Source organism: Phascolarctos cinereus, unplaced genomic scaffold (genome assembly GCF_003287225.1).
Source record: "Phascolarctos cinereus isolate Bilbo 61053 unplaced genomic scaffold, phaCin_HiC Scaffold_4;HRSCAF=312, whole genome shotgun sequence".
Taxonomy (NCBI): domain Eukaryota; kingdom Metazoa; phylum Chordata; class Mammalia; order Diprotodontia; family Phascolarctidae; genus Phascolarctos; species Phascolarctos cinereus.
The window spans coordinates 209508073-209519038 of NW_027555847.1; the positions used below are offsets into that span (position 1 = coordinate 209508073).

Here is a 10966-nt window from a genome sequence, read left to right on the forward strand (position 1 = left end):
ACTGTCCTCTCCTTTTTAGGGGTCAGTATCTTTGACCCACAAACTCTCCTGAACTACTCAGAAAGAGGGACTAATGAATGACTACATTGTCCTAGTTCTATTGAACAGTAAGGCCTATAGCTGATGACCGTCCTTGAATTCCAACCAATCACTCTTCTGTTTAGGGAGCTACAATATACATCAACATATATATGAGAGGAATGACACGATCTCCAGTATTACTTAATGTATGTCTCTATGGAATAACAAAATCTGGTATGACAAGAGTTTACTATATTTTATGCACCAATCTATTCATGGATATCCTTTTACCCTAAGCACCTTGAGCCCTTATATTGACCCCTGGGATCTCTCTTCATCCACTTTATAAAAAATAATTTTTATAATATCCTGGTAATACATGACATTGTGCTGAATTCTGTCCAGGGGATCTATCTAGACTGAGTCCCTGGCTTCTACAAATGTTTAGTATATGAAGACACTTACAATCTCAGAAATGCCCGTTTGCTTTTCCCACAAAGCTGAGAAAAAGAGAGACAGAGACAGAAACAGAGACAGAGACAGAGACAGAGAGACAGAGACAGACAGAGACAGAAAGAGAAAAAGAAAGAGTTGTCATCTTTCCCAAACAGGTGGAGTTTGTTTCAGCACTGCCCAAGACAGCTAGTGGAAAAATCCAACGGGCTAAGCTGCGAGAAGATGAATGGAAGCAAACAACGAGGACTCATGGTGTCTCCAGATCCCAATGATGATACACAATGTGGTTTTCTATCCCAAAAAAGCAGGATCCCTTTCCTACCTCACCCCCTATTCTGGGACAGACCTTAATCTAGCTAGACAACTGATTCAGCCTCAGGGGTGAAATTCATTGAAGGATACTGATTCAAAGAAAATGATATTCCCCTCAACCTCCACAGTCCCTATGGCAATTATTCATAGTAGTTATTCCCTGGTGGGAAGCAGGAACTCAGATCAAACTGCAGAGGCTTTAAGTAATCTTTTTTAAGGTAATAAAAAAATGCCTATCTAAAACCCAAAGTAAGCATTATATGTGATGATTATATATTAGAATCTTTCCTAATCAATTCAAGAGTAAAGTAAGAATGCAATCTTTCCCTGCTGTTATTTGAAAAGTCCTAGAAATGATAGTAATAGCAATAAGAGGAAAGAAAGAAGTTGAAGGCATAAAGATAGGCAAAGAGGAGACAGAACAATACCTATTTTCTAATGAAATTATAATTAACTTAGAAAGTCCCAGGGAATCAGCGAAGAAACCAATCAAGACAATATCCTCAGAAAAGGTGCAAGCTACAAAGTGAACCCACAAAAATCAACAGCATTTCTATATAAGAACAAAATTCATGAGAGGTAACAATAAAAAGTTAAATCCCATTCAAAACATGTACAAAATACATTAAATATTTAGGAATAAATCTACCAAAGTACATTAAATGCTTGTATAGATGATCCTTAAAGAAATAAAGAACTACTTAAATAGCTGAAGGATATCCAGTTTGGTTGGATGGTGTAGATGTAATTAAAATGACAGTACTGCCAAAGTTAATTAATAGATATGATGCTTTGCCAACCAAACTACTAAAGAGGTACTTGATTTTTTTTTTCAGTTAGAAGTATTTGTTTTCTCTCCCTCTGGTCTCCCAGATCACTGAAGAGAAAAGAAAAAAAGAAAACTTTTGTAACAAACACGTGTAGTCAAGCAAGAAAAATCTCTACATTGCCCATAGCCAAAAAAGTATGTCTCATTCACCATTTTGATTCTATCATCCCTCTGTCAGGCGGTGGGTTAATCATTGATCTTTTGGAGTCATGGTTGGTCATTGAATTGATTGAAGTCTTACAAAGATGTTTGTCCTTAGGATGTTGTTATTGTAGAAATTGCCCTCCTGGTTGTTCTGCTCACTTCACTCTTTGTCAGTTCAAAGATTTCTCTGAAACTATAGCTTTCATAAATTTTATGGCATACTAGTATTCTATTATATTAATATGACAAGTAGGTAGCATGGTGGATAGAGTAATAGAGTACCAGATCTGAAGTCAAGAAGACCTGAGTTCAAAACTGACCTCAGAGACTTACTAGCTGTGTGACCTTAGACAAGTCATTTAACCTGTTTCCTCAATTGTAAAATGAGGATAACAATAGCACCTACTTCAAAGGGTTGTTGTGAAGTTCAAATGAGAATATTTGTAAAGTACTTAGCACAATGCCTGGTGATGTAAATGCAAGCTATTATTATTATTATTATACACTATAATTGTTCAGCCATTCCCCAGTTAGTAGGACCCCTTAGGTTCCAGCTCCTTACCACTACAAAAAGAACTGCTATAAATATTACTGTATATATGGGTCCTTCTTTATTTTACCTCTTTGGGGTATAAGCCCAGTAACGGTATTTCTGGGACAAAAGGTCCATATTTTTTTAAAGAACTTTTGAGCATAGATCAAAATTGCTTTTCCAAACACCTAGACCAATTCATATCTCCACCAACTGCCTATTTTTCCTACAGTCTCTCCAAAATTTGTCATTTTTATTTTTTTATCATCTTTGCCAATATGAAGAGTGTGAGGGGGAACCTTAGTGTTGCTCTCATTTGCATTTTTAAATTATTAGTTATTTGGAAAATTTCTTCATATGGTTATTGATAGTTTGGATTTCTTACTTTGAAGACTGCTTGTTCCTGTCTTTTGACAGTTTGTTAGTTGGATAATGCTTCTGTTTCTTAAAAATTTGAAACAATTCCTTCTTTATCAGAGAAATTTGCTGCAAAGATGTTTTCCCAGTTAACTGTTTTCTCCAAAGGGATACTTTTCTGAATTGGACAAAATAGTAACAAAATTCATTTGGAGTAATAAAAGATCTAAAATATTAAGGGAAATAAGGGGGGGGGGAGGTAGGAATTAAGGGGAAATAGTACTTCCAGATATCGATCATTGAAATCATTAGCTATTAGTTTAAAAATTCTAAGTAAATCAATGCAACAGACTAAACCAGGAGTCAGAAGACTATGGCCTAAGGGCCAAATCTACTGGAACATATTTTTGTACAGCTTTCAAACTAAGAACAATTTTTAAATATAATAAAACTTTATTTTAAAATGTAAAAACTGGAGGATTTTGGGAAGATGGTGGAGTAGATCAGAAAATTTCAGGCTTTCAAGATTTTCCTCCACAAAAGAGATAAAATACCACCTCAGGGCAAACACAGAGCAGTGAAAACAATTCAGAGTAGTGGTCCTTCTGGGACAATTGGAGAAGATATGAAGAAAAATCCCAGGACAAGGTTTCATAGCTGTAAAGAGTAAACATCTCCAGGCTAGAAACCACTTAAAGAACAAGTGGCAAACCCTGGAGTTGGCTGGGTTGGAAGATTGCCCAAGCCCCAGCTACAGGAACTTTTAGCCCAGGACAGTGAATGAAGCTGGGAGTCTGAGCCAGGGAAGACCAAGGAATACCAGATTCAGCTGTGCTGCAGAGATTCCGTGGGAGCAAGAAGGAACCAACACATGCTCGCTGAGTGCAGAAGCAGTGGGTCAGGGATGCTGGCTGTGGGCACTTACAGGAGCCTGGAGGTCTTGGCTGGGGGTCAAGGTCAGAAGGTAGAACTGAAGGAGGATCTGAGGCCACAGGCACTATCCCCCACACCCTAGGACTAGAAGTGATTTAAAAAACTAAACTAGTACCCCAAAAATGCACAGGCAAAGGAGAAAGAATCCAGCCATAGAGAGTTGCTACAGCAATTAAGAAGACAGGGGTTCACCCTTAGAGGAGGGTACTGAAGCAAAGAAACCCTCTTCTACTCCAAAGAGTAATGCCAAATGGTCACCTGCCTAAAAAGAATTCATAAAAGAACTTTAAAGACTTTAAAAATCAAATGAGAGAGATTGAGGGGAGAAAAAATTAGAACAATCCAAGAAAAACAAGAAGATTATGAAAAGAAAGTCAACCAATTAGAAAAGGAGATCCGGAAGCCTAAGGAAGAAAATGACTCCTTGAAAATCAGAATTGGGCAAGGGGAAGCCAGTGAAGTTATAAGAGATCAAGAAATAATAAAACAGGGGTAGCTAGGGGGCACAGTGGATAGAGCACTGGCCCTGAAGTCAGGAGGATCTGAGTTCAAATGTGACCTCAGACCAAACTACTTGACACTTAACTAGCTGTGTGACCCTGGGCAAGTCACTTAACCCCAATTGCCTTTAAAAGAAGAAAAAAGAAAGAAAGAAAGAAAGAAAGAAAGAAAGAAAGAAAGAAAGAAAGAAAGAAAGAAAGAACAAAAGAAAGGAAGAAAGAAAGAAAGAAAGAAAGAAAGAAAGAAAGAAAGAAAGAAAGAAAGAAAGAGTACAACAAAATATAAAGAATGCAAAAATAGAAGAGAATGTGAAACATCTCATAAGAAAAACAACTGATCTGGAGAAGAGATTAAGAAGAGAAAACATAAGAATAATTGAACTACCTGAAAGCTATGATTAAAAAAGAATTTTGATGACATGCTACAAGAAATAATTAAAGAAAATTGCCCTGAAGCATTAGAACAAGAGGGGAAAGTAGAATTAGAAAAAAATCCACTGATTACCACTGGAAAGATTATAGGAAAACCCACAGGAAGATTATAGCCGAATTCTGAAATCCTCAGCTCAATGATAAAGTATTACGAGTAACAAGAAAAAAACAATTTAAACATGTGGTGCCACAATTAGAATTACACAAGACCTAGAAGTAGCGACAACAAAAGACTGCAGGTCTTGGAACACTATATATGGAGGAGCAAAAGAACTGGGCTTCTGGCTGAAAATATCATATCCAGCAAAGCTAAGCATAATTCTGGAATTTTTAAAAAAATGGATATTTAATGAATTGTCAGACTTTCAGGACTTTGTTTAAATAAACAAAATAAAACCTGAACTTAATAGAAGATTTACCAAGAGAAACATAAGGTACATACCAAAGACCAATTACAGGGGACTCAGTAAGGACAGATTGTTTACCTTTTATGTATGTAAAATGTAAAACGTATGTCTAAGATTGTTATTAGTAATTGGGTAGTTCATAAGAAAGAATGGGGTAGGCCTGAGAATGATATGACTTCAAAAAGTAAATTTATCTTATACAAATGAGGTGCGACAGGAAGAATAGATACAGAGTAATTAGGCGGTGGAGGAGGGCTGTTAGTTCTGGAAACCTACTCTCACTGGGAATGGGTTTAAGAGGGAACAATACATATTTATCTAGAAGAGTACAAAAGTCTAAATTTAGAAAAATAAAATGCTAAGGGGATAGGGAAGAGGAGAGGATAAATGAGGAATCTTTAGAGAGGAAGGTGAGGGAATAGGTTAAAGGGGGATTTAAAAGGGTGTTTAGATTTATGGGAATGGGAGAATAAGAGAGGAATCATTGGGAGTGGGGGTAGGTTAAGTAATAGGAGGGCAAGGTAGTGGGTAGAAGTAAAGTAGAGGAGTCAGGAAGGGTAGGAAATAAGAGAAATGTACAAACATAAAAATAAAGATTAGGAGTAGAATCTCTTAAGGAAAGTAAATATTTATATAAATATGTATATGTGTATGTATATATATGTATAGTGTATGTATATATCTATATCTATATATAAATATAGCCACTCTTAATTGTTGTGGGGGAGGAAGAAAGGAGGAAAAAGAACAAAGTAAAAAGTGTGCAGCAGAGAACAAAAGAAATCTAAAAGGAAGCAAATAAAAGATGGATAGGCCTCAACACAATGCATAGTATTTACCATATAGGCTTTCTTGAAATGGAAATTTATTGCTATATATTTTGAATCCTCTCTTATGATCTGCTGTTCACACGTTTTTTCTTTTCTTATTTTATATTTGTTTTAATATTTAAGTTTGTAATGTTTCTTATTCTTTGTGTTTCATGTGTTTAAGTTTTAATATTTACATCTAAGATAAAAAGGTAAAAAAAATGAAATGTGAAAATCATCCTTAGTTCACTGGGCTATACAAAAAGAGACAGAGGAATGGATTTGGCCCATAGGCCCTAGTTTGCGGAACTTTAAACTTAACAAAGAAGAATCAGAAATATTTGAGGTTAATAACCCAGTGTTTGATGGTAAAACAAGAAAGAAGACTGGTAGAAATCTGATTACACCAATATCTAATATTACACAATAAATTTAAAGTGGATGTGACCTCAGTGTTAAAGATCATACCATAAAAAATTGGAAGAGATACAAATCATATACCTCACAACTAAAATAGCTACAGTACACAATACTACATTTTAAATGAGTTTGAAGTTACAAAACAAAGTTTTATCTAGGTTCTGAGGGAGAAAGATGTTATAGACCAAGGAAATCAAGGAAAATTTCTCAGAGGAAGTAGAATTTGAGTTGGGCTTTAAAGGATGGGTAGGAACTAAATAGATGAAAGTGAGTAATATGAAATAATCCTGGAAATCTAGTATTTTGTCAGATTGTAGAGAACCTTAAATGTCAAAATGATCAGGAGGCAATGGATAGTTGCTGGAGATAATTGCACAAAGATCTTATCTATATCCACCAAAATATTCAGCACTTTCTGCAGTAATAGAGAACTTCATTTATTTGATATTGGCTAAGCAAATTGTGCTATACAAGTGTAATAGAATATTATAAATATGAAGAATTCAGGGAAGAATGGGAAGATATATGAACCAATGCCAACTGAAGTATGGAGGACCATGAAAACAATACGCACAATGATTGCAATAGTGTGAATATAAAAAGCAACAGCAGCAACAAAATTGAACCCTATTTAATTATAACGGCCAACTTTGGGCCCAGAAAAGAGATGAGAAAATACATTTCCCTCCCTTCTTTGCAAACAATTAGAAACTCTAAGTATGGGCCATTCTTGGAGCCTCCCTCAGTCAAACTCACTTAATGTTTTGGTTACTTTTATTGACCTGCTTTTATTCCCTCTTTCCTTTTTATTTTATTTTACTTTTTTTTTTTTTGGTGAGGCAATCGGGGTTAAGTGACTTGCCCAGGGTCACACAGGTAGTAAGCGTCATGTGTCTGAGGCCAAATTTGAACTCAGGTCCTCCTGACTCCAAGGCTGGAACTCTATCCACTGCACCACCTAGCTGCCCCTCCTTTTATTTTTTGTTACAAGGGAGGTTCACTAGGTAAGAAGGGGAGATGGATACATTCAGAAAGGAAGGTGATATAAAAATAAAAATTATTAATTTTTATAGGATGGTTAGACTAAACAATCTCTAAGGTCTTTTCTACCTTTAATATTCTGTGATTCATTAGAGTACCTCTGACCCTAAGTTGCTGGTTTTATCTAAAGAATATGTATCACAAAAGGGATAAAATTAAGAAAATATTCACTGAGGGAACTCTTTTAGTGTTAGTGAAGGCAGCTTCACACTAAACTCAGTCTTGAAGGTGATTGAAGGAAATGGAGCTATTTGGCATGGAGTAGAGAAGACCTGGGAGGAGATATGAAAGCCCTCTCCAAGTATCTGAAGGGTAATCATGTGGAAAGGGGATTAGATTCATTCTCTTTGACCCCAAAGGCCAGAATTACAGAGACTGCAGAGAGATTTAGGCCTTGATGCAAGGAAAAACTTGTGAATCTTTGAACAATTAGAACTGCCCCCAAACAGAATGTGCTGATTTGAGAAGTGGCTGGTTCTTCCTCATTAAAGTCATCAACCTTTAATAAACTGAAGATTAGATGACCAGCTATTGGAAACGTTCTAATTTGAATTCTTGATCTAATCTAGATTGGACTAGATAGTGTCTGAGCTTGCTCCCAACTCTGGCAGCCAAGTGGCTCAGTGGAGAGAGTAGTGGGCCTAGAGTCAGGAAAACCTAAGTTCAAATATAGCCTCAGACACTTACTAGTTATGTGATCTTGGGCAAGTCACTTGATGTCTGTCTGCCTTAGTTTATTCATCTGTAAAATAGATGTAAAATGTAATGTAATGTAAAAAAATGTAAAACAGAGATCATACTAGCACCTAGCTCCCAGGGTTGTCATAAGAGTCAAATATTTGTAAAATATTTAGCTTATAGTAGGTACTTAATAATTCCTTTCTCCCACCCTTGCCCCCAACTCTGTAATTCTGAAATTGATGCACAATATGGAAAGATCACTTTCCTGGGATTTGGAAAAGACAGGTTCTAGTCTAACCTACCTTTCTAGCCTCATTATTATTGTACATTACTTCCCTTCATTCATTCTATTGTCCAGCCTTCTTGCTGCTTTTCACATAAAGAGAACTTTTCCATGACTTTGCACAGGCTGCTCCAGTGCCTGGAATGCATACCCTCCTCACCTTTATCTCAAAATCCTTAGTCTCCTTCAAAGCTCAGCTGAAGTGTTGCTTTCTACATAAAGCCTGTCCTGAACCCACCAACTGCTAGAACTCTCCTTTCCTCCCTACCCCAAAATACCCAATGTTTGTTCTATATCTTTCATACATACTTATATGCATACGTGATTTCTCTCCTCAATAGAATGTAAATTCCTCAATTGAAGAGATATATTTTTTTTGTCTTAGGGTCCCTAACACCTAGCGCAGTACTCAGCACACAATAATCATTTAATAAATACTTGTTGGTGGACTGATTGATTACACTAATCTTTGCATAACCTAATGAGGACTGAGTTTCAACTTGTTCATCATAAATTAAAGAAAGACAGAGACTGACAAATGAGATTATTGAAAGGAAGAGGTTTGAAACGAGCACAAGAAGAAAAGAGCTATTTCTAAGAGAAGCTCTAGGCTGAAGGCTGATTTTTAACAGATTTTGTGTGTGTGTGTGTGTGTGTGTGTGTGTGTGTGTGTGTGTGTGTGTGTTTGAAATGATCAAAATTCTCTACGGAGATGACAAGGAGAGTTCACTCTACATAGTTCTACAAGGATTGTGGAACCAGTGACACCTATTTTCTCTGGAAGCCAAGAAAGCAGAAAACAAATCAATTAGTGAACAAGTACATAAGTGACTACTGTGTGTGCTAGGTCCTGGCAATAAAGTTTTCACAAGTACAAAGAATGAATTTGAGGGAAACTTGGTTTAGAGCAGTGATAATAGAAGCAAGTCATAATTACAAAGAATAAAAGGGTTTAAAGGGAGCTGATTGGGCTAATTACACAAAAGTTATCCCTAAAATAACCCTCAAGAGAAATTAATTGACTTGCTCAAACTCACACAGGGAGTGAATGGCAGCTCTGAAATTTGTACATAGTGCTAATTTCTCTCCCATTAGACTGTGGGCTGTTTGAGAGCAGGGCCTGATTTTTTCCTTTCTTTGTATCCTGAGCACTTACCACAGTGTCTGGCTCATAGCAGGTGTTTAATAACACAGTGTCTGACACACAGTAGGTGTTTAGAAATGCTTCTTGTCTGAGATAAAACTTGGTAGGGGGACATAATAAATTGTCTTCTAATATCTGGAGGACTGTCATATAGAAAATGGATTAGAAATTATGGTGCTTGACTTCAGCTTGAACCAGTGGGTAGATGGTAAGGGGAAATAAAGTTCAGATCAATCTAACAAAGAATGTCTAGCTTCCTTCAAGGCTCAGTTCAAGAATCAGCTTCTATGTGATCTCTTTCCTGATCCCTCTAGGTGCTAGTCTCTCCCCCTCAATATTTTGTATATACCCATTGAGGATCATTTGAGCTCCCCAAAGAGAGCCAAAAACCTGGGCTAAACAGTTAGAAGAAGCACCCTGGTTGGCATAACATATATGCCTTATGTACTCTCTGAATGAACCCAAAGCTCTCCTGCTGGATTTAACTGACTGGTAACATTCTTCTGACAAGGCCCAAGTGCCACTGGACATTTCCCTTATCTTGTTATTTTATGACTCTCCTTTGTTAAAGACAATAGCTTGAATAATGGCGTTTCTCCTAAGGACACTGTTATATATGGTATTCATGTTTTATGACATATTTGTTTATGGCAGAAAATCCAGATATCTTGGGTACCCTCTTGGAACTATAAGTTCAATTGACAAAGGACATTATCACACTTCTTTTATCTTATTGCTTTATGGACTCTATCCTATTATGGCATTCCTATTTTAAGTCATTTCCATATTTATGGAGACTATAATTTAGCTGACACAGGCATTCTCAGTCAGGAGGGACAGGAAAGGGGGAAAAGGGGAGGGGATTGCCCTGAGGGTATAAAAGTCCCCTTTAATATCCCATCTTTAAGCTCAGAATTATTTCTGACTCCCATATGTATGTTTCTCTAGCTTAAAGAGAATAAACAGCACATATACAACCTAATTCCATTTGTTTATTCATAGACCAAACCTCTTTTTAAGGTCGACACCATCTAGGGATGAATTGATGCCTTTTGATAGATTGTAAGCTCCTCAGTGGGACAGCCAGGCAGAGTGCTAAGCCTGGAGTCAAGAAGACACTTAATACCTGTGTGATCCTACTGGCCTCAGTTCCTCATCTGTCAAATGAGCTGGAGAAGGAAATGTCCAACCACTCCAGTATCTTTGCCAAGAAAATCCCAAATGGGGTCAAGAAGAGTCAGACATGCCTGAAATAACTGAACAGCAAAAGCTCCTCGACGACAGGGACTATTTCACTAAGTCCCTGTCATCGAGGAGCTTTTGTTGTTCAGTATTCTTGCTGCCCAGAACAATGCCTAGAATATATTGGGGACTTAATAAATGCTTGTTCATTAATTGATTATAATGACTGGCATGAAGTTATGCAGGGAGAAGAAATCAGAATCCAAAGTAGAGTATATAATGGCAATAATGATTTAAACATGCAAAGGAAAAGATGCTAAGCAAACGCAATGGTCCCCTGCTAATGAGGAAAGAGGAAGAGCTATGCTTAGAAATGCAAACAATGTAAAATCAAAAGAAATCAATTTTTAAAAAAAGGAAAAAACAGAAACACAAATATAATAGTCAATATTAAAACACTAGAAAAGTTGAAGGGAAATGGCC

At 36.7% G+C, this 10966-nt stretch overlaps 1 protein-coding gene across 4 annotated transcripts in view; it reads left to right on the forward strand.

Moving 5' to 3' along the window:
* The window catches only part of LOC110193508 (acyl-coenzyme A synthetase ACSM2B, mitochondrial-like), a 38213-nt gene extending 36705 nt beyond the window's left edge, over positions 1–1508 (forward strand). For all 4 annotated transcript variants that reach the window (XM_020965376.2, XM_020965375.2, XM_020965374.2 and 1 more), the window contains one exon: positions 633–1508. In XM_020965376.2, the coding sequence (XP_020821035.1) occupies positions 633–749 (117 nt within the window). In that variant the 3' untranslated portion in view covers positions 750–1508. The remainder of the gene's footprint in view (positions 1–632) is intronic.
* Positions 1509–10966: the final 9458 nt, after the last annotated feature.